Source organism: Fusarium solani (assembly GCF_023522795.1).
Source record: "Fusarium solani strain SB1 chromosome Unknown bctg00000000, whole genome shotgun sequence".
Taxonomy (NCBI): domain Eukaryota; kingdom Fungi; phylum Ascomycota; class Sordariomycetes; order Hypocreales; family Nectriaceae; genus Fusarium; species Fusarium solani.
Genome location: NW_027072157.1, coordinates 3,791,878 through 3,819,230, shown reverse-complemented (window position 1 = coordinate 3,819,230; position 27,353 = coordinate 3,791,878). Strand labels below are relative to the sequence as shown.

Here is a 27,353-nt window from a genome sequence, read left to right as displayed (position 1 = left end):
AGCTGGAGAGGGGGGTGATGCTGCAGCCAACGGACCTCGCGCCGCTAATTTTGGATGGAGTTTTCCATCTGACCCTGGTCTCATTGTGACGGCTTTGCAGTGGCATTGTTCTGGAACAAACGTCACTGGCGCTAGCGTCGGGTGCGTGGGTTCGCAACGCAACCACGCACGCACACACGCATCGCATCGCGCGCTGCCGTCCCCATCTTTTCCAACGCACACGCAACCGCGCCGTTCTCCCCGCCATTTGATCCTTTCCACTTCATGTACCATGACGGAATGCGTCCATTTTGGGCGACCGTCGGACCGTGTGGCGCTTACACGCAGAGTCCATGTCGCACTGTGTGCTATGCATCTGCTTTAGAGGAGGTCGCCCATCAGCTAACCACTCTGCAACTGCCTTTCAGAACCAACATCAAGCTGATCCATGCTCGATCATGAAAAGCAAGCACGGCAGTTCTCTCGAGAGGTTATATTAAACCATACCCACCTCGAGGCCGTCGTAATCAGGGCGACACTATCCTCAGCCTTCACAACTGCCACCCCACGCTCTGCTATCAGTGGACCATGTCAGCACGGCATGACTAGATCATGATAGAGGAGCAAGAATCCCTGCCTGTCTGAGCTCGGTCCACGGTGAAACCTGCCTGCACTGCGAGCAGCGCATGGATATTCCCTTGTGCGCTTCCCGATGCTCCCGCTCGGAGTAAGACGCTGCACTGTCGATTACGCCTTGCGCCCTGCAGGTTTCCTAGATTCCCGTCCGATCAACTCGTGTTATGCACGGAATGAGAACGAAAAAGGCACTCCGTCTCTCGATCTGATGAGCGGGGCGCTGCTATTTCCCGTGACAGGCAACGGTGGAAGCGGCCAAGTCTTACAAAGGATCACAACCGAGTGAGATCAAAGACACAGCCGAGCCCGGCTGACGTGATGAGCAATCACTTCTGGCAAAGGTTGTGTGACGTCTGGCGGTTTAACTACTTGCTTAGGAATGACTTGTTGATGGGACTCCTAACCCTGCTCTCTCTCACCCGTCATTATCGGCCCCTGATAGTTTACATGAGAACTGGGGACAACTCAAGACAATTGCTCGGTAGTCCATCGTTTACTTGAGGACAAGGTAACAACCAAAGGGCTAACTCTAACACGTCTATTCCGTCTTCTTGGCCGGTGGCGGAGCGCCGCCGGTGGTCGGGAAACCCATGAAGATCTTGAAGTAGTCCTGTTATTCGTGTCAGCGCCGAAACTCGAGACTTGAAGCTTTGCTAGGGTCCAGACGACGAGAAATACTCACATAGATCATCCACTGGAGTCCAGTAAGGGTACCGATCATGACGATTCGCACAGGCAGGCCGTTCCAGAGGCCGCTGAAGCCAATGTCCTTGTATATCCTGCTCAGGGCACCGCCAAAGGCCTCTCCTGGTGCGCGGTTGGCGTTGAGCTTGCTGACCATGACATCGGCAGGGTGAGATACGATGGCGCACAGGATGCCAGCCAGGTAGCCAGCGGTGAAGGACACGCCGGTCTGAGCAGCCTTGCCATAGTCCTCCTTCTGACCAGGCAGGCGGTCATAGAGCATCTCGACAATGGTCTCGAACGAGGCAAACTTCATCATGGTATAGGGGATTTGGCGACCCCACAGAGGATACAAACCCTTGTACAGACCTGCGGCACCCTCCTTGGCCGTGACGGAGCTGATGCCGTTGAAGGTGCCGGTGTAGGGGTTGGGAATGGTGCCCTGCATACGGACCTTGACAGCCTCAAAGGGGCAGAGGGCGATGTCGGCAAGGAACTCGGCGGAGGCGGAGGCGGCGAGGTACAAACCCGTCTTGTACTTGTGAGCGGCCTCAGGGCCGGCCATGTCCGAGTATGTCTTCTTGAAGTATTCATACCAGCCGTACTTGAAAGCTCCCTGGGCCGAGTATCCAAAGAGGGTGGGGCTCCAGCCGGTGAAGATGCCGCGGATGCCCTCGGCGCGGTATATCTTGCCCCAGGCCTGGAAGTTGCTCGTGTAGAGCTTGGAGTCGACCTGGCGACGGGTCTTGACGAGATCAAGGGGAGTGACGGCAGCATGAGTGAGGCCCTGAAATGAAAGCTGTTAGATGTCGAGACGAGGCAATGGATAGATGCTGTATGAGACTTACACAGGCGAGCAGTCCACCAAAGGTGCAGGCGGCATAGTACTTGCCCGAGTATAGCTCAATCTTTCCCCCATTCGGCTTCGCCTTTGAGCTCGCCTTTTCGAATTCTGCGGTGGCCTCGGCGCTCAATTGCTTTGCCTTGTCCTTGGCATTGTCGGCGATGGAGTAGGCGCTGTATAATTCGGGATGGGCCTGATAGGGCGTGCGTGAGGCGGGTGAGAGGGGGCTGTATACGCTGCCCTGGAAGGCATCCCTAGGTGGATGTAACGGCGACATCGTGGCCGTTCTCTGTCTGCCTCTGGTGTGAGCGCGTGTAAGTGGTTGATGGAGGGTGAAGCTGGGCAATTGGCCAATCTCCGGGGCAGGAGATGATGCTTGAAGAGGTGATGGAGGAGAAGGGAAGGTGAAGCAACAAGGTGAGTCGAGCAGACATGAGCCGGAGTTACCGGACTTGTGCTCTGCGACCCGGGAAGAAAGACCCATGATTGATTACATGAAACCTTACCTGGATACCTAGGTACCTGATACCTGATACGATGTCTCGAGATACAAGGGATGGGTGTCGCGGAGGCCAGAACGGTTGCTTCTTATCACCTTGTGAAGTCTCCCGGGCTACACTTTTGAAAGAGATGATGAGGGGAAATCACGCACGGGCAGAGAGATTATCATAGGACGGGATGGACGATAGAAAACAGGAATTGGATCAAAGACAAGGACAGGCAGGACGTGTGACGGATTTGGATGTCGACCTGGATGTCCAAGTCCGAGGGATGACGCCCAGGGGGGAGCTCTGATTGGGTGTGGGCGGTACATGGACGGATTTCAATCATGACATTGATGAATCCCATGTTTTTGAAGAGAGATGATGAGATGGACAGTCCGAATTCCGATGGCGATTTGGTTGAATTATGCTGTTTATATCAGGTTGATGGGTCGCGGGTTTTGAGTACTTCAACTCTTTGCAAAGTGGTTCTGAGATCAGTGCCCAAGGTTGTCGAGGTACATGTATGTGTACCTACCTACCTGAGGTGAGGGTGGTGACATCACGCAGCTGTCCATCACATGTCGTTTTGAGCTTCAAGCTTGGTTGCTTACCTAGGTAGGTAGGTAGGTTGCTTACCTACAGGTATGGACAAGAGGGATCAATACAGCTGAAGCTATGAAACACGACACGAGACATGCTGCCTTCTACGGCCCTAAATTCACTACGGTAACTTCTCTAGGTAGTTAGCACGCCAATGCAAACCGGGTCGATCTAATCCAGGGATTAACTGACTGAATTGATACGGGTCCCGTCTTGCGTCCGTCTCGTGTGGATGTACATCTGGCGTGCTAGCGGGGCTTGTTTGGCCATGACAGTGGAGGAAACGACCAAAAAAAAAAAAAGATGATGTCCTTTTTTTTCTTCCAACCCCCCACCAACTCGAACCACCTTTTCTGTGACCGCCTAAAGCCTGCCCCGCGATCCCTTCATACTCCCGGCCGCCGACCTGTCAACGTTGCTCATCAGCTGCATAGCTTGCCCATTACATCATTCCCATTGACTCTTTGTCTGACAATACTCTTACAACATGGCTACCGCTACTGCCACTGCTACAACCTCGACGCAGCCCCTCGTCACCAAGTGGTCGTCTCGATATCGCGGGGTATGTTCTCATACAGCCTCCCTAGAGTCCAGCTAACAAAAGACAGGCCACCGTCGAGGACCTCGACCCTCCCGCCGCTCTCTCCCTCAACCCCTCGGACGCCATCTCTCTCGCCCTCGTCTCGGCCTTTGAGCGCGACTACACCCACCTGACCATCGTCGACGCCGACACGCGCGCCCTCCTCGGCTACATCTCCATCCCCCACCTCCAGTCGCTTCTCGACTCGGGCAAGGTCCAGCCCGGCGACCAGCTCTCGGCCGCCATGACGCGCTTCCAGCGCCGCGGCCGTACCTACCGCGTCATCACCATGGAGACGACCCTCGAGGAGCTCGAGGACTTTTTCCGCGCCGGCGTGCCCGATGGACCTTGGAAGGAGGAGTTTGCTGTCATTACCGATGAGAAGAGGAGGTTTGTCCTGGGTGTCGCTACTGTCCAGGATCTGGAGGAGTTTGTCAAGAGGAGGCCAGAGTAAGGTGTCACTCTGCGGCGAGGGGAAATGGCATACCAAAAGAAGCAACGTTTTCGAATCAATTACACGACAAAGGCAGAATTCTCTTTTTTTTCAAGCATCATGATGGGCGTTTGGGGGGTTTAATGATCTAAACATCAGGAGGATTATCGTATTGAGGCTCAACTCGAGCCAGTTGGGAAAAGGGCCGCTTTCAACATAGCGCAGTACTTATGAGGCAATACACCTTGATGGACGCACACAGTCGCAGGCAGAGTCAGTCATTCGTTCATGATCATCAATTGTCCTTCATGTCGTAGCTAGGGTATCCTGCTAGGTATCCTGCTAAGTCCTAAGGCTCCTGTTCTAGGTAGGTCGCAAGTCTATATAGGTATAGAGGGTAATTACTCCTGCTGGTAGTCGTACACGAGCTTGGCCGTGACCCTCTCGCTGCCCTTGGTCACCAGCACATGCCTCACGTACCTCCTCTCGCCGTTGACCTCCTCGAAGCCCCAGATCTGGGTGGCGATCCATCCGTTGCCCTGGCTCTCGACGTAGCTGCGGATGAACTTGGGCTGGTCGGGAAGCCAGCCCTGCTTGAGGAAGTCGTCGTCGATCTCGTCGAGCGTGACAAACTTGGAGCTGCCCTTGACGTTGCCAAACAGCCAGTCCGAGTGCTCGCGGAACGTCTCGTCGAGGCAGCGGTTCTCCTTGGTGCTCGTCAGGCCAGAGGCCGACTGCACAATGTCGACGTGGGTGACGAGGTCGGTCGACGTGTTGGGCGGCTTGGGCGGGGCCGTGTACTGGTTGATGTCGAGGGTGATGGTGGCAATGTTGATGCCCTTGCGCGTGAGGTAGCCGATGCCCTGGAGCGCGAGGATGGGCTCGGAGCTATCGGAGAGGGCCTTGTTCTGTGGGCGTGGATGTGGTCAGCATTAGATCTGAATGAAGCCTTGTTGGCTCAAGGTGGGGGAGGGGCAGCAATTAATCAGGAGCTTAACTTACGAGAAGCCATTTACCGTTGAGGTCGGTGATGGTCTTTTCAGCTGGAGCAGCCATGTTTGCAGTGTTTGGTATATGAAGAATAGAAAAAAAAAGAGGTTGTGGTGAAGAGTGTAGAGAAGAAGAAAGTATGCAAGGAGCAAGAAGAGGTGAGGTGAGCTGGCTTTGGTGGACCGAGATGACGCTATCAAGAATATTGAAAACCAATCGATCGATAGTCAAGGCAAGTACCCAGCTGAAGGTCAACCACGCAAGCCACAAACTAACAACTAAATGCACCAGATCTTGGGAGGTGAATGGTCAATTGTGACGAGATCCTGTTGACTTGCTGATACTGTAATAGATGTGGGATGCGAAGGCGTCTAATATGCGTCAACAGAGACGAGGCTTCAGCGTCTCTATCACAAGCAAAGGCCGAGCAGTGACGCAGCCGCCGAGGTCGACTGATGCAGACAAGAAAGAGCCAGGTCCAACAATCACATTCATCTTTCGACTTTTTTTTTCCCTCGTGCTTCAGCTCCCTCTCCAACAGGTGGTGCCCCTCGTTCTCGGCAGGGGTACACGTAGAAAGACATTGGCCCACATCTAGAGGTAGTACAGAAATGTCTCTGGGTCCCCAAGAGGAGCGGCGGCTGAAAGAGGAAACTTGTTCGACGCCTGGAACAAGCTCTCAACGGGGTTCGATGCGAATGGGGAAGTTGATGCCGTTTTTGACGGGGGATGGGCATGGGCAGGGGCCACTTGCCAAGAAAGCGGAGGTGTTTTCTTTTCTTTAGTTACCTATGATCAAGTGGAATTGGGATTGTCGTGACTGGGCATCTGAATATACGAGGGCCATGATACATCCTCCATGTCATGATGTTGTAGAGGTAGGAGATGGAGTACAACCAACCATACATTCTCTCTCACTTTGCCTCTCTAAATGTCTGTACATCTCTGGATGTCTATCTGTTTCCCCCTTTCAAATGTTTCATAGCCCAAATAAGAATTGCCATTGTATCCAATCCAAGGGTCATCTACACCACAAAGGTACCACCACACCATCACCACCACTCTTCACCACAGCCACCTTGACAGCCAAGGCCGAGCCCAAAAAGCCTCGGACACAACCGCAATTCATCCATTGCCAAGCCAAAATTGGATCCCTCGTTCAACTCAGCTTGGGACAGATGCACCGCCTGATGCAACCATCCATCACAAACCGCCCCTTGCAGAAACCATCCATCTTGACGACTGACTGACTTGCTCGTCCGAGGTCTAATAAAATCCATTGGATCCCAACCAACAGAATCGGCCGAAACATTCTGGGGCCCCGCGATTCGCAATCTCCACGCCATGTCCCTCTCACTTCCACATGTCTCTCTCTGTCTTGCTCTGCCTCATGTCCATGCAACCACCTCGGCTCATCTGTTGCGCAACCTTGTCGTGTCCACCCCCCCCCTCTGTCTATCTCCAACCTCCAAGATTCAGTCCAATCCATTGTCAGACCCCCTCTCGTACCCTTCACGTCACGACCACTACCAATAACGCACGACAAAGCAACCCTCTCGAGTCTTGTATCCAACATAGTAGTATATTTATTTGCCCATATTATTAACTGGCCTCCCATCAATGTGGGCGCCTTGACCTCCCCTAGAACTCTTGTGCGTTCCAGTCATACATCACTATCCTCGTCATCTTCTCCTTCACTCTCCTCTTCTCTCCTCTCCCCTCCCCACCCCGGGGCACCGCTCCCTCGATGGGCTGCAACTCCTTCACCCCTTGTCCAGTCGCAGCCTTACCTCGGCCTCGCCTGCTCGCGGCTGTTCTTCAGGTCCTTTGTCCTCTCCTCCGGGGTATCGTCTCTTCCAACACCAGGCGGACTCTTCGCTAAGCCGAGTCCATGCAAGAAACAAGTCAAAAATCCACGCCGTTATCCATACATGTCTCGACGTCGTCATCCCCGTTTCCCTCTTTTCGCAGTCTGGGTATACTGAGTCCTCCCTCACTTGATCAAGGCCACCAGTTCATCCTTCGATAACTCTCAATCACCTCTTCCAATAGCTCCTTGGTCATCTTGGGCTTGCTGTACTCGAAACCCAACAACGTCTTGAGTCGGCTCCCCTCCATGCTGAGGTCTGTGTCCTTGAGCAGTTCCTTCTCCATGAACGGCGTCAACGGTCCTGGTCTCGTGATTCCTGCGTCGGCAAGAATGTCCGCCCAAGGTCCCAGAAGCTCATCGTTGACATCATCCACAACGCTGTCCAGGTTGAGTCGCGCAAACGTGCTGATGAGCTGACCCTGGAATCCCGTCTCGATCTTGAAGATCTCGCCGATAATGGTTGCGATGGTGCCCTGACTCGTCGCGCCATCGTCCACGATGTTAAAGATGGGGATCTTACCCATGCTGGCCTCATCCCAACCCGCCTTGCCCGCGTCGTACCAGGCCGCGAGCATCCACAAGGCGCGCGTAACGTCGTCAATGTGCGCCGTGTTGGTGCGCAGGTCCTTGGTCCATAACCACTTCATTTCTCCCTCCAGGTGCTGATACGTGCGGGCCATGGACAAGGCTGTCGCAACCCACTGGGAAGCATATGGCCCATAGACGTGCGGTAAGCGTACGATGACGAGGTTGAGGCTATGCGCCACAAACTGTTAGCAAATGACGCCCCAATTTTGCACCCTTCATGAGCTTCACGAGCCAACTCACCCTTCGATCTTGGAGAGTTCCTCCTCCGCCTGCAGCTTGAAGACGGCGATCCGGTTCCAAGGCTTCAGCTTGTCTCCTTCCTTGCTCGGTGACGAGTCCGACTTGTAAACCATACCCGAGCTCAGCTCAACAAAGGCCTTGACGCCTCTCTTGGCCGCCTCCTGGCCTAGCGCGATAGATAGGTTCAGCGACCTCAGCTTGTAAACTTCGTCCTCCTGCGAGTGTCTCGTCTCGCCGCCACAGTTGAAGACATAGTCCCATTGCTTCCCTTCCGGGCGGTCAAAGATTCTCGCTAGTCCCTCTACAAAAAAGCAGAAAGGGTCCCTCGTTAGCCACTGGTCAAACAGACTTGACAACTACAAAGGGTACAGGCCGTAGGATAAGTGGCGCGAGACTTACCAGGTCGGCTGGCATCAGCTTGCATAAACTTGTCCTGTGAACAGGCCTCGGAGAACTCGGGAGCCAGCCATGCGAGTTGAGGAAGAACCTTGTCGACGAGCCGCACCTCGGAGGCGAGTTCATTTTTGTGGATGTGGAGGGCCAGGAAGCGGCCGATATAGCCAAGCCCTCCAATGATCAACACCGAAGGCTTTTCGGCCATTGTCGTTGTATCTTTGACAGTCGTCGAGTCGTAGTAGGAGAGTCGCGAGAAGATAACGTGGGGTCGAAGGTCGTGGACGGTTCGCCGGCGGCGCAAAGACGGGGAGGATGCGAGCGCGGGGTGGAACGGCCCGGTCAAGGACAGGTCCAGACAGTATAATGCAGTCGGGTTCTTGGATCAAAAAGCTCGTGCGCGCCCAAGGAATTCCGAGGGAGGAAGCCGGAGTAGTGCTGTCGGGGAGACTTTGTCTGGCCTCAGGGGGTGGATAGTTGAGGCCCAGGAAACGGTGCGTACAACGCAGAGGACCCACGAGGAGACCAACGCGGTTGTATATGCGAGGATCGGGGTGCTTTAGCGTTTGACGAAGCGAAGCGGTTCGGGATTCTCCAGCGGAGGACGAAGTGGACGGGCAATGACCTTAGTAGCTCTGGGTCTAGGCGGTTGGGCCAGGTTCAAGAGGAGGAGCCGCAGCCTAAGAAGGGGTCACGCAAGTCAGTACAGGGACGTCAGAACGGGTAGCGTGTGGGTTAAGCAGGCACCTTATTAGACCCGTCGGCGGTACGACACAGTAAGGTACAGTAGAGTGAGTCCCTGGGCAGGCAATTACTCTGCTGAGCCCAAGAGTGCTGGTGTGGCGACGGCGTAGCGGCGGTGCGCGGGAGCAAAGGGAGCAGCAAGATCCAAGGCGGGAAGGCCACGGGAGGACGGAAGACGGAAGACGGGACCAAATAGACGGGAGGTGGGAGTGGAGGGAAAGACGATCAACAGGCGCCCCAATTTGAACTTGCGAGGCACGAGGCGGCGCACCAGCCGCTTTCTGGGACGAGCGATGGAGGAGGGACTGGGGGGCTGATGGGAATGGATGGAGATGGGAACTTTGGGACCAGGTGGGCTGCAGAAGTAGAAGCAGAAGCAGAAGCAGGAGTAGAAGCGCGGCCAGCCAACCAGAGAGGCAGCTCAGGACCAAGAATCAAGACCCAAGCAAGACCAAGAGACCAAGCAAGGACACGATGACCACGACCACGACCACGGCGGCGGGGACCCGAAGACGAGCCCAGCAGAAACAAGACCCTTGAGCCCTTTCCAAGCTGCCTTGATGAGGGGTGGATTTTGATAGCTAATGCGCAGAAATGACAGAGTAGGTGAGTGGATCAGCTGTTGGGGAGGTCCAAGAAGGGGGGGCGAGAGGAGAGGAGCCCAGTGAGCCAGTGTTAGAGTGCGTGGGATGCAATGTGGACTCTGCTCCTCCCAGCAAAAGGGGTCCGAGTCTTTGATGCCGGTTGAAATGAGGGGTGTGCTGTGGATAGGTACATAGCTCTGTGGGTGTGAAATTTCCCTACCTAGGTGCCATCGAGTTTACTTTGCGCCCTATTTCAAACATTCAGGCACCAAACCTACCTCTGCTGCTAGGTAGGTAGGTAGGTACAGTAGGCGCTCATATGCCTCGTTCATGTCTTAGCCGCTTCTGAAACTCTTGGTTTCAGGGCTGCTCTCTTCTGGTCTAGCGACTTGACCCAGCACCGTTCTGCGTAAGAATAGCGAAGCGGCGGGGGGCTCAACGATACGTATCCATGTCGCCATGAAATGACTGAGCGAACCGAAGGGAGCGAGAGAGCCTGAAAGGTGAGTTAAGAATGCACGAGTGTGGGCTGTGGAGGGGTTCTTCCAACTCCCATGTACCAAGTACGACTACCAAGTCTGAAGGGAGTCCGCTCCCGACCGCTCCATTCCTGGCCTGAGCTTGCCTCTCCTCCCCTGCCGGTTCTTGATGGCAGTCCCCTCGGTGGGTTGATGTCTTCATCAATCGATGGGCACTGGCCTCTTGTTGTCTCTTTGCGCCCGGCAGCGCTTAGTTATAGCTCTCGACGCCAGGTGTCCGGTCGGAGAACCGATAGCGACCGAGTCAGAGCCGATGGCTGCAAGCTCAGAGACCGGGCGCATCCGTCAACATCTCTCTGCCTCTTGATGACGATAGCCCGTGGCCGCCATCAAAGGGGCGCCAGGGGCATCTGGGGCGAGTTGGGCCATGCGGCTGGACCAAGAGCTGCAGGTTGGATTTGCAGAATGCCCCGTTCATCATATCGCCTAGTCGCCGGACTAGCACCTAGCTACCGAGCTTGCAGTGGACCTCCATGTTCGTCATTGTCATTGAAGACAAGGGACATGCCGACAGGGGACCGGGGGCAGGCGACCCGCCCATGGAGGATGACAATCATCGCCCAGGCCTGGCATGGCCCTAGCTCGTCTTAGCATGTCCGGTGTTGAGTGCCTCTCATCATCACCGGTTACCAGAACTGAAGGATCGACAGCTGGCTCTCCCGGGAGCTCGAGCATCATCAGCCCAACTCCTGAGGCCTTCAACTGTGGCTGTTATAGACCCTCTGTACTCTCGGTCCAGGTTCAAGGTTATTGAGCCTTCTTCCGTGTTGCAAGTCGTTGGTGTCGGCATGGCTCCAAGCTAGGTAGATGAGGCCTCACTTGGCCCGAGACCCACGCCGCCATGTGCTGTGAAGACATGAGCCTCCCCTCTTGAGGGGTTACCCCCTGGTCAACAGTAACTCGTAGAGGCATACGACAAGAGAGTAGCCAAAGGGAACTGGTCATTTGGCGATGGCGTCTCTCCTCCAATCCGACTCTAGCGTCCGAGATCGTGTATTACACCCCCAAAAGCGGAACGCATGTCCGGGAGCAAGCCAGCGAGGCGTTTATTCGTCTCATCTGTCACCTGCAACACGGAGAGTGTCACGTTGCCCTCCCGCGAAATCTGACGTGCTGCACAGCGCCCAGTTCGGAAAAAGAGAGTCGAGGAATCCTGCATCTATATTATGGTTCGGGGAGGAATATCTGCAGCATGTATGTCGGGCATGGACAAGGGCGCTTTGTCCCAACTCGCAACGCAACATGGAGGGACCCAGGGAGCATGCTTTGAGGGGTAGAGCCTCGAGCCTAGCGCTGGAAGCCGGCATGCGCGTCGATCAACGATCCCGTCCGGGCCGCCAGCACCAACAGGGCCTTTCCCATTTCCGTTTCTATCCATTTCCTCGAAATTACGGAGTAATACTCTGTAAGCCTACCAGTCAGTCACCAGTCTATGCATTGCACATTGGCATGCTCACCTGCTGCCGGTCTCGTGATTCATGCGAGCACTCTACCGTCGTAGCATTTCGGTGAGCCTCACCCCTCCGCCTCAGTGGTGAAGCCACACCACACCACGCGCACACTTGGTGATAACGGGGTTCCGTTCCTGAGAGGGCTGGAATTCAGGGGCACGGCACGCGTTTAGCAGGTGGCAGGAACAGGAACAGGAACGGCACGCGTGCGGGGCTCTCTTCTAGAAGTCTTCCATCTCGTGTAGCTCCCCCAATGAGAGAGAAGCAAAGGAAAGCAAAAGAATGGCCATGATTGAATGATGAAAAGACTTGGATGGGAGAGGTGTTGATGCTGGGGAGTTCCCAGCAGCCTTGTTCTACTATGTAGTAGATGGATGCCAGTGTCAGGACTGCACTTTCCGCCCAACATGTTGGGTCTGCCATGATACCGTCTCTACCTAGCACTAAGGCAGGGAGGGTCGGGCAGGGTCGACTAAGCGCCGTGCCTTCCGATAATCATCAGTATTGAAACCCCATCAAGGCATTCATGAACGACCCCCAGCTCTTCTTGTCATTCATGCCAATGCATCTGATCCCAAAACACCTCGATGTTCGACCAATCCAGGGCAGTCCTGGCGATATCGACGCCATCACCAGAGCCAACACCACGAGAGCGTCCGAGCGTCTATCGATGCATTGCAGCATGCGCACGCGGCGCGTTACAGCACGCGCTTGGAGCTATTCAGACTTGTGTGCAGACTATTTACAAGCCTGCCGCTGGCTGCCCATGCCAATGATCAAGCCCACGCTCAAGCTACCTAGGTACTGGACAACAAGGCCAAGGCGGCCTGCACCCGCACCCGCACCCGCTTGCGCGCTTCTCGTGTGCATTGCAGGCCATAGGCCTCCCTCCCAGTCTACCTATCCGTGCTCAAAGGTGGGTAAGTGATCGAGAGGATCGCGATCCATGCTTTTGGGATATGGTATCGAGTCAGTGGCTGAATAGACGGCCACAACTCTGCTCTTTCTAGTATTCCTCGCGACAGACCTTCCAGCCCGGATCGACGAAACCTACCGTACTGTACATCAGATAATTAACACCAAGGTGGTTGTCGTCAGCTGCAGGATAAGGTTTCACTGGCTTCGACAACGTTGGCTGTCACATTTACACCATGGACGTGGGCTGTCGCGCATCGCAACCCCTTCCGTGGACAAGCTCCGTCAACTCGCCCTCAAGCTCGCGCCCACCTCCACCATGCCGGGGTGGAACCCCATGACAAGATCCTCCCAAGCACTTCATCCGGCTCTGAACTTCGCAGCACCACGACCTCTCATCTAATCCCTCAGCGTCATACCCGCGCAATTCCGCAGCACTTGTGATCGGCCTGACTCAGGACATGTGCAGTCTGCATCCATTAGCGCAGCCTGGCGCTTAGCAGCAAATCGTAGGCAAGCCACGACCCGCAACGCAGCAGAGTCCTGATGTCCCGTTTCGACAAGAAGAGGCGATCCTGGACGGGGTATGATGTATGTATTTCCAGCAATAATAGCCCAAGCACCAGGTCGCTTGGTTGTTTCCTTAAACCAAATGTCAAGGGGCTTGCTGGCGGCCTCTGGTGGCCCATGTCTAGGTACTCCACCAGTTCGCAACTCGGAGACGTCAATACGCCCGGTGATAAGACGCGATCTACGCCAAGGGTCAGCTATGTACGAACAGCGCCGCATGTGCCCCCAAACGACGTTGTTTTAGCACGACAGATGTCTCGACTCGCGATCTCAGGCTTTCAAACATGGGCATTTCTCGAGTTTGCATGTCTCACTCGACGGGAGGACGGGCCGGCCCAAGCGCTCTGTACCTGATTCCGATACAGGCAGTCATGTCCCTGACCACGAATTCACCCACCCGAGTTTCGTCTTTGATGTCGGACTGACAGTGGCGTTGGGATGCCGTCTTGCTGACTGTTATCATCAGGAATCCTTCTCTAGATTGCTGGCCATGGCTGCGGATCCCGGGCATGTCGCAATTCGCAAGGCGTATGAACTGGGGAGTGTCTGCAGGCATGCTCGGAAAATATCTTGATAGAACCAGGTTTGTACAACGGTCATCCACCACGCCTAATCTAGTCTTTCTGCATGGCGGTATACCGGACCGTGCTTGTCTGCTCGTTATGCGATCGACATGTTCTACCAGGGCTATCTATCAAACGCATCTTGCTCTTACCAAATATAGCATATCATGTCCGAGGCATCATTTCCTCATGCTTCCAATGAGCTCCCGCTGTGCCTCACGATCCCGTGCGCCCTCGCTCAGACTTCCGATGCTCCTGAGATCACCGACCACATCCTTGGCCTTGCCAAAGTACACCTCCTGCAAGAGATTTCGCATCTTGAGCTCCATGTCCTCTACCAACCGCCCCACGTTGGCAATGTGGCTGTCGTCGTTCTCGACGGGGAGGTCCTGCTCCACCTGGCGTGTCATGTTGCCGCTCAGATCCATCTCACCGAGGTTTCCGCCCGCGGTCGCCAGCGTCAGGATCACGGTCGACGTGAGCTTGTAGTGGGTGCTTCGGCCTCGCTCAATGGCCTCGAAAACGTGGATCGAGTCCCAGACTCCCTCGGTGCTGCCGCCCTGCGGTGAAGCTAGAGACAAAGACGTGGATTAGCTTGGGCGCACTCCAGTTTCGGGGATGATGTGACAGAAGTGCGGACGAAGGCAGGCTATTCAGTCGGTGGAGGGTCCTACCTTTCTTCAGAAGCACCACACCTGCGAACCCATCGTCGAGGTTCCAGAAGTAGACGCTGCTCACACCACCCTCGTAGTACAACTCGCGGTAAAGGTCGAATGCCTCGTTGGCCTTGACCTCCATCTTGCGGACGCGCTCACTCGGGATGGCACCCTCGCCGGCGCCCTCACTGCCCCCAGCGCCTACGCCGCCCACACCGCTCTCGTCCAGGGGCGGGTCGAACTGGTTGGACCAGGGGGAACGGTAGCTGTCGCCATCGCGGTTGTAGTCGCAGAGCAGGTAGTCGCGGCCGGTCTGCTTGCAGCGGCGGATGGTGAGGGGTTGATCGACTGACGAGAGGAGGTCTTCGGTCAGGTCCGGAGCGAGCGAGATGATGGCGTTGAGGTGGTCGGTCGTCTGCTTGGGGTTGAGACGGCGAAGGAGGTCGCTGAGGAGAGATGGACGCATCAGCCTGCGTCATTGCGCAGGGGAGAAGGGATGATACTCACAGAGCCGAGTCAAAGGGATCGACGGCCATGGTTGCGACGTTGCTTGGCCTTTGAGGTTGAAGGTTTGCGCAGGGGGGACGTCGTTGATTAGGTATTCAGGTAGGTATAGATGGATGTCTGGGTCTGGGTCCTGGAGGTGAAGCTCTTGGACGTTACGGAGTGGCGGGGTTGGTTGGCTGGACGGAGCTCACCTCACCTTGGGTGGAGTACGTACCTCCGGTCTGAGCTCAAGTCCCTGTCTCCAGTCCTATGAGTGTCGATATTAGTGCTTGGTCAAGAAAAAGGCCACCTGGGGTTATCTAGAATATTAAATTAAATTCCAAGTATAAAAGATTCTACATTTGATCATAGTCTCAGGTGCTTGCACATGAAGTACCGTAGGAAGACTTGAAAGTACAACAAACGTCATAGGCCATCAACTATCAAACTACATACATGAAAACAGCTTCGAGAAGGGAACAAGGAAATCCATTAAAAATAAACAGGCAAAGATACATTCTTGCAGAAAACCTTAATAATAGCGAGACAAAACTACTGGCCAAATCACAAAGGCAGGTCAGCTAGTAACATGCTCAACCTCTCCAAACCCAATCAATACTTCCTCTCACCACCTCGGTCCATCTCGAGCTTTCCAACGAAAGATTTCAACGAAAGGTTTTCGCTTCCCACGTCCTCTTTCTTTTGCAGTCATCCCCTGCCCCCTGTCCCGTGTATAAGAGAGAAATAAAAAACACCAAAGCACACATATTCCTTCTCCTTCTCACAAGACCCACAGCCAGACCCGATACCAAACAAATCGCAGTACATCCCATTGTTTCGCCTCCAACGCCGCGCCCGGAATATCCATCAGTGGGCGAATCGCCAAGAATTTGACCTCGGTACAAAAGAAATCGAACACGTCGGCCGTTCAAATAAGCCCCTGTAGATCAGGTAATTCGGCTTGGTCGTCTGTGTTGATTGCTGATGGCATCAACGTTGGATGCCATGCCGGCTCTTCCGAACAGAACAATCTCGACCAACCTACTCAACGTTGCACCGCTCCCCGAAAGGCAAATAAGCCCTAGCAGGGGGACTTCCCCGACATACGCTCACATCTCCTTGGTGGTGGACTCAATCAATGACAACACCGCACAAGAGACAGTGGGCCTTCTCAGTCCACGACTTTTCGCCGCCCGTGACGTTCTCGCGAAGATCACGGATTTCCCAGACTGTAGGTCCCTCGTTCATCTTGAGCGTCGCCTCGAAAAGTCCTTGGTAGGGCTTGTAGTCCATGTTCTTCTTCTTGCGACCCTTCTTGGCAGATCCCTTGGCTGATGCAGTGGTCGTTCTCGAGGGTGTCGGCCCGGGGGTTGGTGTATCCGTGTTTCGAGGGGTTTCTCGGGTTCCCTTTTTCACGTGGACGTTATCCTGAGTCTCCCCAGAGCGAACATCAATTGTTGGTTGAGTCTCCTTCTCTTCGGCATCGGTCGGCGACAGAGGGCGCGTGGCCTCCTCGCTAGACTTTTCTTCCTTGACAATCGTTCCTTCGGTTCGGTGAGGCTTAGTTGTACCCAGGCGTTCGAAAACCTGCATGAGGACATCGTGGCTCAGACACTCGCGATGCATCCACTTTCCACACTCAGAGCTCGTGCATCCTATCAAGGTCTTGTCGGGGTTCGCGGGTGTTTGGCATTTGCACATAAGATCAACAGACTAGACACGATTAGGCCATTGCAAGTTTCAGCAAGGTAGATATAGCGCGACGTACCGAGAGCTGGGAGTTGCGGCAGTCGTATGCTTGACGCCAATACAACGCGTCTTGGATCTCCTCATCATCCGACTCGATCCATTGGTTGACCGTGGCGGGTTGTGTAACGCTAACAACATTGATTACATCCACTGGTGGTGCATGTCAGTCGCGCTACCTTTTGTGTAGAGCTTTCATCACTTACTATGGTTTGATGCGATCAGCTCGTTCTGGCCGTGGTAGGGTTGGCGACCCTGGACTGTCTTCTTGCCATCCAGAGTTCCGGAAGGGAGCTCGTCGGGCCAATACATCCAGTAAACGCGCGCGTAAACATGGTGCTCGTCGGCAGCTCGGATCTCAAGGATGCGCGCCACCCAGTCATCGTCAGATTTCTTGAGAGGACCGACACTTCCCAGGGTACCGGCGGCACGCTGTCGCTCGATAGTGGCCTCGTTGGCCACAAAGACGAAGCCCTCGCTGTAGTATTTGATGCCATTTACTGCCAAGAGTCATTCGTCAGCCCCTCATTTTTTGAGGACAGATTCCCTCGGATCGGATACTTACGGACGAAACTGTTGTAGCGCGTCATGTCTTGCCATCGCTTAGAAGGCTCGACGGTGTAGTAGAGATCCATGGTGTCGTGGGTCTTGAAGCTGCCGGTAGGCGAGAAGGGCGAGATCTGAATTTGAACCCGCTTGTCGTCATCCTGACCTTCGCCGCGCTTCCGCTTCTTGTTCTTATGTCGCTCCTGCTCGGCGCGTGACGGGCCGTTCGCGTACCCGATGGTAAAGGGGCATTCTGCGCGATTCTCCTCCGCGATGGAGCGCGATCGCTTTCGATTGCTCATTGTGGTGGCGAGTTTGAGGCGGTTGGGTATGACCGCGTCGAGGAGTGGAGAGAGAGGGAGGGGTTTAGGACAAACAGCGAGCGAGTCGCGGCAAGGGCGAGGAAAAGAGCAAGGTACCTAAAAAGAAGAAGACGAGGAGAAAAGGAATCTGTGAGTACCTAAGGTAGGAAAATGTGGTATATACCGAAGAGCGATAATCGCGTCTGACCCGAGCCTTGCCCAAGCTGTCTTGAAGCGACAAGCCGCGGCCTGCGATGTCCTGTGCGCAAGAGGTATTCGATTTATTAACTGGGAGCAACGTCGCAATCGGCGGGAGAACTGACCCAAAAGCCCAAAAACTCTGGGTCACGTGACATGGCCGGGGCCACCCAACCTCATCTCAGAAACCGACGCGTCCTCCCTCTTGTGGTCAAATGCTGCGAAGCCAAGTTACACAGACTCTTTCATGACGGTAAAAAGTTGTACAAATAACGACAACGCTGTAAAGACGATCAAGTACCGAAAACAGGAATTGCAGTGTTGCACGCATTTGAAGCCAGAAGCGAGGCTGGTAAACTCGCGACAAATCCTTCCTGTATCCATCGTCACAGAGCATCAAGAAGGGGCCAAAAGCAATTATATATCCTTTATTTATACGGAGGAAGCTTTTAAAAGTTCTCGGCCGCCAAGGCGCTAATAATAGCTATAAAAAAGCAAGGAAAGTAGGTTTAAAACCCCGCATATATAAATTACCTAGAAAGGGGTTTTCTTAAGCTTCTTTTTAATTTCTAACCTTCTTATTAATAGCCCTAATATAGATATCGCGACCTAGGCCTTAGTAGTTTCCTTTAAGTCCCCCTGTGGGGGAAAAACTATGTAATGAAGTGGAGGCTCACTTTAATGCAATAGACCTAATTGACCGTTAAGCCAAAAAGATCTATGAGTAACCGCAATTGCCCGTTGCGGTTGCTCTGCCTCACACCACCTATAAGGGCTGGCTCGTACGAAGGGCTATGCCTTGTAACAGGCCACGTTACAAACTATTACTAACGTAATTAAGATTATAAGGCTCTTAAAGAGCATAATTAATAATATCTATGCCTAAGTGATTACCTAAGGGTTTAATCCTAATTATTAACCTCTTATTATTTAGAATTCTTTCCTTAAAGATACTTCTTGGCTTAGCCGCTTAATAAAATAAATAAAAGAAGTAAAAAAGATAATTATTATAAAGGTATACTATAACTAATATAGCCAGGGAAAAACCTATGCTAATATTACTAGGGACCTTAGCTTAGAAGGCTATAACCTCTTAGCTATTATAGCCTAAAGGATCTGTAAGGATGTGGGTCACGTGCGAGGTCACGTGACCACGGAAGAGCCTTATAGATAGAGGTGTGGCACAGTTGGGCACGTTGTGCCGCAACTGGTTGATCTTTTGTAAAAGAGGTCTATTGGCTCAATTAGCATGCCACCCAAATGTGTTACAGGATCCTTAAGGCTATTAGCTTTTATAAGACTAAGCCGATAAGGAAGCCTAGGTTAATAAAGAAGATAAGGTGAGAATACTATAAATAATATATTACCTATTAAGATTAGACTCTTAAAGATTAAAAGAATATTATTTAATTAAATAAAACCATTATTATTTTACTTTATTACCGAGGAGGTTAATATATATAGAGATAGGTTAATAAATGTTTTATTTTATAGTTATATTTAAGAGAGATAAAAAAGGGCTAGTAAGTTTATATTTTAGGTTATTTTTCTTATAATAAGAAGGGTTTTTATTATTACTAGGCTTAGAGATTATAAAAGAAAGGAAAGAGTTAAACCTATAGCTTAAGGAGATTAATTAAGAGCTTAAGCCGATTATAAAGGAAGAATAAGAGCTTATAATAGGTATATAAAGGCTAAGGCTATAAGCCCTACTAGGTAAGAAGCCTTAGTAGAAGTAAAAGAAGGTAAATAATAAGCTAATAAGAGAATTAAGGAAAGGTATTAATTAATAGTGCTATTAATAAATAATTCTTTTTCTAAAGATACTTCTTTTTATAAAGGAATATTAAAAAGATAAGCCTAATATAATTATTTAAGAAAATAAAGTACTAATATATAATTATTATACTTAATATTATATTTATAACTTTTATAATATATAATAGCTTCTTTAATATAAAAATTCGCTTAATTTAATTATAATTAAGCTAGCCTAGCCTTATTTAAAGAGAGTAATTATATAGAAAGGTACTCTTAAGAGCTAATAAGAAGCTATCTAGGCTTAGTAGGTAACTTAAAAGGAGCTTCTATAAGAGAAGATCTAAGCCTAGATAGAGAGAATTCCTATATAGATAAAGAAAATTATTAAGCTTAAAGGAGGAAATAAATATAAGGAAGGCTGGGAATAGTCTTATAGTAATTTATATGTATGTATATTTTTCCTTACTTTTTTTCCTTTTTTGGGATAGTAGTGTATTTAGCGCGGCCGAGAACTTTTGAAAGCTGCCTCCGTATCCGAACCCATTACAGCTTCCGTCCATGTTGTCTAAAACCCACATCACCACCCAAAGAGCAGAGTAGACCTACACAAAACGCCGCCGCTATGCCATTGCCCAGTTAGTTCGCTGCTCGTCCATTAACAGCCCCCTCCTCTTGTTCTCTCTCATACTCTGCCAGCATTCCCCGGCTCTCAGGCTCAGGGTCGTCTCCATCATCTTCCTGACTTGGAAAGCCCTCGATGGTTTCCGCCAGCTTAGCGCCCTCTCGCTTGCCACGCTCAACGTTGATGAACCAGATGAGTGGCGCCGGTAACCCGACCAGGGCTGCAAGAAACCAGAATGCAGGTCGGATAGTGCCAGTCTTGTCGATAATGGCACCGACAATCGTTGGTCCGAACACGCTGGAGCCCTTGTCCGTGATGGCATACAGTGCATAAAATGCTGCCTCGGATCCTGGCGGGATGAGTTCGCCGTACAGAGACCGGCAGTATCCGCTGAGACCGCCGAGAACAAATCCATAGACGGCTGCCAGAGGATACATTTCCCACGGTTGCTGGAGGCCAAAGACCCCCCAGTTCTTGACGAACGGGAGATATCCCATCAGTCCATAAATGGGAATCAGCTCAAACAGGGCGATGCAGACGAGAATGGTCTGATGAGCCTGAAGATTAAAGAGCCGCGATATCCAAGACCATCCGAAAGCGCCGAACACCCCTGCCAGTGTTGAAATGACATTTATCATCCCGAGTGCCCACGGCCGCATGTGGAGTTGAGTCTTGGCAAATAGAATTGCAGTAGATGACGTGGTTGCGATGGCATCTGACAAAAGAAACCATCCAGCGAGAAACAGCACGATATCCAGGAGGCGTCTTGCTAGCTGAATTGTGGTGAAGAGACTTTTCCAGGCATAAATGATGTATGCGAATCCCGCCATGAAGCCCTTTCGACCATCATCGGCCAAGGGCGGTCCTGGTCGGGGTCGCAACCACATGGCCGCAGGGATCGTGAAGATGGTCCACCACAGTCCAACCATGAACAGAACGACTCTCTGGCCCCAGGTGGAGTTGTGCATCGCGATGAGGACGCCAATGGATAGGCACTGCAAGAATAGAGCAGCGATATATCCAGTGCCAATTCCAATGGCCGATATGCGTGTGGAGAGCTGGAGCTCTTTCGATGTGATCTCTGCATGGCTTGCAGTCGGCTTTAGCCGCTCGCCGTCCTCGGGCAGCAAAGGTGAAGTTGTTGTCACCATTGATGCTTCCAATTCATCCACGGATTCTTGCAGTTGGCGAGACTCAAAGTCAGATTGGCCCAGGTCGGGGGTGCTAACAACGTTGGCCTCGATCACCTCGGGATGATATCGCACCAAGAGCGGGAGGAATGAGTTGAGCAGCACAAATGAGGCGCCGAATGATGTGTTGGAGATGATGGTCAAGAGAGCGCCCATGATATAGTTTTCCTTGGTGATGAAGATGTAAGCCATCACCGCAAAGCTGCCGATCCATGCGAAACTGAGGAGGAGCTTCTTCCGATAATTGCCATGGTCGGCGGCGCAGCTGATACTGACGACAAGCAGTGCTTGAACCAGGACGCTCACGGAAAAGGTGTACATGGCGAAACTGGCCGTGTTGATCTCCATGCCCAGCACCCAGACAATGCATTGGCCGTCATCCTTGTCCTTACTATAGCTTGAGCCGCATGGTGTCTTTCGGTCAGAGAGCAGCACGCCATTCTCTCGGGCGAGCGTCTCGAGCAGGATGGGGATGAAGGAGCCTGGACAAGCGCGTTAGCAGCCGGGATACGGTCTCTGTAGTCCAGAAGCTCCAGAATAACCTACCAATTCCACAGATCACGTACGTCTCGGCCGCAAACGCGTACGCGTACCATCCGAGAAGCTCCTTTCGACTCGTCGGACGTGAATCATGGCCCGAGTGGCTCGGTATCACCGGCCGGCGAAAGTCAGCTTCGCTATTGCGAGAGCTCATGTCGCCGTCGGTCGAAGATCGTTCGTCGTCTGCCTCAAATGCTGATGTTGTGCAGCTCCTAAATGATCGTTTCGAAATTGCCGAGAGACCCGACCAGAGTCTATGGTCTTGAAGACGCGGGCGTTGGGGTTGTAAGTTCGGGGCCATGGCGACCTACCTACTTAGGTAGTTACCTAGAACAGCTCCCGTGATCTCACCCAGTGCACGTGATTGTCGTCACACGGCCCAAAACAGCTGAGCCAAAGTTCACCTCCAAGTCTCAGTATAATCCCCAAACAAGTTCGACGATCCAGAACCGGAATAGAGCGCCGGTTGCTCTTGATCAAGAATGTGATGCGCCATGTACTCTGCCAGCAACAATAAGGAGTGTGTGCTTCCGGAATGCACCTGTCGTCGGGAACAACACGACCCGGCGCGAGAGAAGGAGATGTGAACGAGGCTCTGCGAAAAGAACAACCCAAGAGAACAACAAGAAAGACCCTTGATCGCTATCGGAAGCGCGAATGGTCGTATTCTTAAACATGACTGGCACTTAAGAACCAGGAGTCAACACGGTCATATCCCCAGCTCCCAGCCTGCGTCATGAGGCAACACGGGCAGCCAACAAAGGACCCATCTATGCTGAAAGAGGGTTAACAAGACATTACTCGCAAGAATCACGACGGGCCTGCCACGGCGTTTATTCGCTGCTTTTGGGTCTCGTCTCCGGGAAAGATACAGGCCGAGCGAGGGTAGCATAATCAAGGCCACCTTGGGCGATCTTTGGGCTGCTCATATCAGGGTCTTTGACGGACACTTCGGCACTAACAAGGAGCCTGCAGTTTCTCTTAGTCCAGAGTTGCATTTGCGCCGCGCGAAACTGGCTTAGCCCGGAACTTGGAGAGACAAGAGCCACAGGGAACAGCCAATCCGGGAATATCGACGTGCTCTTTTCAGCACCCTCAGACTCAGCTACGTCCACGCTAAACGACCCGAGCAATGCCTTGTGCGGGATGAACTCGGTTTCCCGTAGTGCAATTGTCGGCTCATTTCACGTATCAAGACTTGCAAAGAACGACAGATGAGGGGAAGTGGAGACAAGGGTCTCAGAAGACCAGGAGGGATCATCCTGGACGAGGATGCCCAACGTCATGTCAGCGATCTTGGGCCTGTTCCGTGTCCCTGGTGTTCCTATTTCAGCTTGCTCGTTGACCCTCTGAGCTGACTCGTCTTGTGGGAACGAAGATCCAAGGGTTGGCAGCTGTCAGGTATCAGTGCCAAGGAATCACGAGAACCGCAGGATCTGCGTGTGGCCACAGGCGGTGTTCGGCACTTGATCACACCAAGTACCCAGGGCAAATGTTCTTCTGTTCTATGCGCACTCGCCAGCGCCATCAAGGGTAATCAAATTGATCAACGGGAAACCATGATATCAGGGGTATCTCAAGTCCAACATGGCCTTAGGCCAGCACAACGCTGCCCAGGGGGACTCAGTCTGTCTCCTCCGTACTCATCGTCGCAGTCACAACTCATCCCAGCCAAGAGAGACCCTACTTCTTCTTGCCTCCAAAGAGCATGGCCTTGAGCTTGTCGGCGAGACCAACTGGGGCCACAATTGCAGGCTTCTCGGTCACTAGCTTCTCCTCCGACTTTCTCTCGGCGGCAGCAGCCGTCTGAGCGTTACCGGCACCGCCTCGGCCGGTGTGGTAGTCTCGGCCGTCCATGCTCGGCCGAACAGCAGCGTCTGGGATGATGTCCTTGTCCCGACGCTCGGTAGGCTTGGTACCAACGTCAGAGATGTTTCCGGCGCCTATGATTAAGTTTGGTCGTGTCAGCGGCGCGAAACAATGCTTCTTGGTCAAAACTGCAATTGAGAGGCTGCGCGTCGGAAACATGGAAGCAAAGGCAGAGGGTATGTCATGCCTGAGCGGAGTTGACGACAGCATACGACCAGACTTCTGATCGAAAGGACCAAGGAAACGTCAATACGTACCACCTCGACCGGAACTGAATGCGCCGTCACCATGGCTACCCTCGACACCTGTGCGAACGACCTCGCCGTCGATGTACTGGGTGTCGTCTGGCTGGAAGTTGCCTGCGCCGCCGCGGCCGTGAGAGACTTCAGTTGACATATTTGCTGAAATGAACGGTTTGAATATTGCACTTCGAATCCGGATATCTTGCTATCAAGACGTGCCGTGAGAGTTGACGGCTGCGCGAGCCCAGGGCATGGCGACAACTTATAGCTGAGGCCGGGGGAATGGCAGCTCAGCCATCAGGTTAAGCTTGTTTTCTGAGAGCAGGTACAACCTCTGATAAGGGCTGGTATTGGATGGACTATGGCATCATGGCAACAACCAAACCCGTTATCTATCAGCTTCCGAACGATATCACTATCTCTTATCAGTCGTCACAAGCACCCCCGGACTGCCACCAAAGAGGCTGAAGCCACTAAGAGCCCAGTGGGAGCCACTAGATGCGGGATGGTCCAGCGCGTGCAAGGCCCTGGAGGCTAGGCGCCAAGCAAGGAGCCATGAGAAACGAGAAGGGGTGTGGCAGTGATGAAGGCAAAGGCAGCCAGTAAGAGGCCGCGCTTGGGTCTCTGGTTACGTATCCGAATTTGGTGAGTTCAATGGAGCTCGCCCCCATATCGGGTGTGAGACGGACTGCTCATCTCCATCTCCACGGCCACGAGTCGTCTCCTTGTCTTGGCTTGGCTTGGTTCCGGGCTTATCAGGAACCTTGCATTTTTGACATTGGGCCTCGCAATGGCGGAGAAAAGTGGGATTCCCCAGTTTGCCTGGGCAGGGCATGGGGGAGAGGGGAGTTTGCAGCGCAAGATGGAGATGAGCCTGTCAATCTTCTGGTCTGTGCCGTCTCCGATCTTTTGGCCTGTACTCGGTAGGTTGTATGCACGAGCTTGTTGGTCCGTGGAGTTTGGGGGAGAAGGTGAGCGACCCCTGTTTGAACATCGCTACTGAAATACGAGCATGCGAAGGAGATGGTTTCCCGTACGATTGCTTCTGAGTATCTTCTGCCAGGTGACGGATGGTCAAATCTAGCACATGAAAAATCGAATGCAGGCATATCTATCCAGCACGACAAAGGGGCACAAGAACGTCATGCGGTTGTAAGTGTCACCCAAATCAATTCGGGTTCCACGGGCACGCTCATCAATGCTTGGTTGTGATTCATCTGACGTGTTCTTCCATTAGGAAATAGACTTACATATTCCCAAGCATCCAATCTGTACCGGCCTCATGTAGGCAGCGATGAACAGGTTGAAGTGCCCCCAGACGTGCGTACCAGTCTCGCTCATTTCTGTGCAACCGCTAACAATTCCATCAAGGTCAAGCAAGCTACGAATTAATACAGAGTCACCCCAGTCTTTTCCACGAATCCTGCCCTGTCCGTTTAGACCTTCAGCTCAACAATCTCGAGGTAGACGCTGTATTTGGCCAGCTTCTCATCAGCCAAGCGCTCAGATGGCCGAACAGGCAGTTTGAGGGGCAGGGGTAATTGCGTGTGCGTCACTCACCTCACTTCATTGCAGACATGGGGTTGATGATGAGATTGTAAGTTAAGCTTTATTATCTCTTGTTGAGAGAATTTCACAATCAACTGACACCAATCATACCCGTTGCACAAATGTTGCCTTGAGTCACTCAGGCAGCACTCACAACTCAATCATTGGGAAACATGCATTCATCATGAATATGAATACCTACATATCCAACAATAATCAAATCAAGGAAACATGTCTGTTACACCCCAACAAAATACCCAGAATAGCCCAGTACGCAATACACCATTCTTGCTAATCCGCCGAGTCCCATCCGCCACGCTGCGCTGCGGATCTTCCCCCACAGGCTCCTTAATCCAACTGCTCGGTATCTGCGTAACAAAATCATACCAGTAGTCGCCGAACAATCGATATCCCTCGTTCGTCGGGTGCACGCAGTCTCGCAGGTCTTGGATAGGATACGTGGAAAAGTCCACCGCCAGCACGTGATGGCCGGCCTGCCGCCGCTCCTGAACGACACCCGGGATCAGGGCCTGGTACTCTGGCGTCTTTGCAATCTTGGTGGTATCGCATGTTCCGACGATGACTGCGACCAGGATGACTGCGTCTGGGCACGCCTTTATCATCTTGTCGATGAGCCTACCCAGGCGCACTGCCGCGTCTGCTGGGGTTTCTGCCTGTGTGAGTCGAGATCTCGAGTTCATGTCGTTTGTCCCTGCGTGGAGGAGGATAATGTTGGGTCTCTGCTCAAGAGAAGGGCCGATCCTGTCACTTATGACCTGTATCGTCTTCCCCGGCCAGGCCGCCTGTCGAGTTGGGTGAGCGCAACGTCTCAGTCGTGAGCGGGAGCACTTACAAAGTAGCCGTCCGTCATTGTACCCCCTTCAACCGTGCCCGCAAAGACAACTTCATCCACTATTGACACCGAGTCAGTATTCACGTGTGGCCAAAGACAAGATCCGACCTACCCGACAAGTCCTTCTGGAGTTGACGCCGATAGCCATCGCCATCCCCACCGTCCTGTTCGCTCTTCCACCCAGAAGTGATGGAGTCGCCAGCGCAGAGGATGCGCAGCTTCGTCCCCGGCTTTACCGGCCGGCCTGGCTCAGTGGCAGTGTAGTTGAGGACATCGTAATGTGAAAAGTTGCCACTGGACTTGCCAACGCTCAAGGTTTCCTGCTTGGCCCGAATCTCTGAAGATGCTATCACTTGAGCAATGATCACACAGAGCCATACAATATATCGCATTCTGACATGGCACAAGATGAGCATACAATGGAAAAATGTAACAATACAAGACGTGTCCCAAGAAGAGTGATGACGGATGCTATGGAAACAAGTACTAACTAACTTACGCTGCAGCTGAGCTGCAGATCTCGTGTGGATAAATAAGCCGGCTCGGCCTCAAGGATCATGGAATCTGCTCTGGCAGGCACCTGTAATTACCTACATGGGAAACCTCTTGGCCTTGTCGTAAGTTGCGGGCCTTGCGTGTTTCCGGTCAAGTTGTTTCAGAGCTCTCGAATGTTGGTTCCAGAACCAACAATGAATCCACCGGATACGCCGGGTTTACGAGGTAAGCATCCATAGTGACGACTGTGATGTTCATCTGTGGGTCTTTGCCATGGATCTAAAGGGGCGTTCTGTCAGAGATAAATATAGTAATTCGCCGCCATGCGATACACGTGCGTTCAATGCAGTTTGCTCATACGTTGGGTAGCCGACTTTAGCCTTGGTTAAACTGAGACAAGAGCATTGAATGAGCATTGATAACCAAGCAAGATAACGATCAAGTGTGCGAAACGAGATCTCGAAAGTCAATTCGAAAACCCCTTGAGCATAGGCCGCAAAAGGAGCATTGTGTCCGAACAAGGTTTGTTGAGGCAGTGTTGATGTATACAAGCATTAATACGAAATCATCATGCGTCATGCCCTATAAACACTCGTTTATCTTCAAACTTC

At 52.7% G+C, this 27,353-nt stretch overlaps 11 protein-coding genes across 11 annotated transcripts; 1 reads left to right on the top strand and 10 right to left on the bottom strand.

The window, feature by feature from the left end:
* Positions 1-1,153: 1,153 nt before the first annotated feature.
* MRS44_001214 (uncharacterized protein) lies at positions 1,154-2,627 on the bottom strand (the record flags this gene model as incomplete). Its single annotated transcript, XM_065623603.1, has 3 exons — positions 1,154-1,225; positions 1,298-2,098; positions 2,148-2,627. 3 exons carry the CDS (start codon positions 2,625-2,627, stop codon positions 1,154-1,156), a joined length of 1,353 nt encoding a protein of 450 aa, XP_065480041.1.
* Positions 2,628-3,715: 1,088 nt separating this feature from the next.
* On the top strand, positions 3,716-4,262 carry MRS44_001213 (uncharacterized protein; the record flags this gene model as incomplete). The annotated part of the gene is made up of 2 exons (XM_046283853.2): positions 3,716-3,790; positions 3,837-4,262. 2 exons carry the CDS (start codon positions 3,716-3,718, stop codon positions 4,260-4,262), a joined length of 501 nt encoding a protein of 166 aa, XP_046139116.1.
* Positions 4,263-4,642: 380 nt separating this feature from the next.
* Positions 4,643-5,297, bottom strand: MRS44_001212 (uncharacterized protein; the record flags this gene model as incomplete). The annotated part of the gene is made up of 2 exons (XM_046267680.2): positions 4,643-5,149; positions 5,244-5,297. The coding sequence occupies 2 exons, from the start codon at positions 5,295-5,297 to the stop codon at positions 4,643-4,645; spliced, it is 561 nt and encodes a 186-aa protein (XP_046139115.1).
* Positions 5,298-7,232: 1,935 nt separating this feature from the next.
* On the bottom strand, positions 7,233-8,530 carry MRS44_001211 (uncharacterized protein; the record flags this gene model as incomplete). Its single annotated transcript, XM_046267681.2, has 3 exons — positions 7,233-7,857; positions 7,930-8,230; positions 8,329-8,530. 3 exons carry the CDS (start codon positions 8,528-8,530, stop codon positions 7,233-7,235), a joined length of 1,128 nt encoding a protein of 375 aa, XP_046139114.1.
* Positions 8,531-9,133: 603 nt separating this feature from the next.
* MRS44_001210 (uncharacterized protein) lies at positions 9,134-9,881 on the bottom strand (the record flags this gene model as incomplete). Its single annotated transcript, XM_065623602.1, has 3 exons — positions 9,134-9,422; positions 9,546-9,827; positions 9,871-9,881. 3 exons carry the CDS (start codon positions 9,879-9,881, stop codon positions 9,134-9,136), a joined length of 582 nt encoding a protein of 193 aa, XP_065480040.1.
* Positions 9,882-12,954: 3,073 nt separating this feature from the next.
* Positions 12,955-13,681, bottom strand: MRS44_001209 (uncharacterized protein; the record flags this gene model as incomplete). The annotated part of the gene is made up of 2 exons (XM_065623600.1): positions 12,955-13,306; positions 13,476-13,681. 2 exons carry the CDS (start codon positions 13,679-13,681, stop codon positions 12,955-12,957), a joined length of 558 nt encoding a protein of 185 aa, XP_065480039.1.
* A 186-nt stretch (positions 13,682-13,867) lies between these two features.
* On the bottom strand, positions 13,868-14,880 carry MRS44_001208 (uncharacterized protein; the record flags this gene model as incomplete). The annotated part of the gene is made up of 3 exons (XM_065623599.1): positions 13,868-14,259; positions 14,363-14,814; positions 14,852-14,880. The coding sequence occupies 3 exons, from the start codon at positions 14,878-14,880 to the stop codon at positions 13,868-13,870; spliced, it is 873 nt and encodes a 290-aa protein (XP_065480038.1).
* A 1,081-nt stretch (positions 14,881-15,961) lies between these two features.
* On the bottom strand, positions 15,962-17,424 carry MRS44_001207 (uncharacterized protein; the record flags this gene model as incomplete). Its single annotated transcript, XM_046267679.2, has 4 exons — positions 15,962-16,543; positions 16,599-16,729; positions 16,783-17,076; positions 17,142-17,424. 4 exons carry the CDS (start codon positions 17,422-17,424, stop codon positions 15,962-15,964), a joined length of 1,290 nt encoding a protein of 429 aa, XP_046139112.1.
* Positions 17,425-20,019: 2,595 nt separating this feature from the next.
* Positions 20,020-22,036, bottom strand: MRS44_001206 (uncharacterized protein; the record flags this gene model as incomplete). Its single annotated transcript, XM_046267678.2, has 2 exons — positions 20,020-21,677; positions 21,742-22,036. The coding sequence occupies 2 exons, from the start codon at positions 22,034-22,036 to the stop codon at positions 20,020-20,022; spliced, it is 1,953 nt and encodes a 650-aa protein (XP_046139111.1).
* Positions 22,037-23,418: 1,382 nt separating this feature from the next.
* MRS44_001205 (uncharacterized protein) lies at positions 23,419-24,000 on the bottom strand (the record flags this gene model as incomplete). Its single annotated transcript, XM_046280718.1, has 2 exons — positions 23,419-23,678; positions 23,862-24,000. 2 exons carry the CDS (start codon positions 23,998-24,000, stop codon positions 23,419-23,421), a joined length of 399 nt encoding a protein of 132 aa, XP_046139110.1.
* Positions 24,001-24,497: 497 nt separating this feature from the next.
* Positions 24,498-26,639, bottom strand: MRS44_001204 (uncharacterized protein; the record flags this gene model as incomplete). The annotated part of the gene is made up of 5 exons (XM_046273478.2): positions 24,498-24,760; positions 25,097-25,227; positions 25,782-26,197; positions 26,248-26,306; positions 26,360-26,639. 5 exons carry the CDS (start codon positions 26,637-26,639, stop codon positions 24,498-24,500), a joined length of 1,149 nt encoding a protein of 382 aa, XP_046139109.2.
* Between the last annotated feature and the right edge of the window lie 714 nt (positions 26,640-27,353).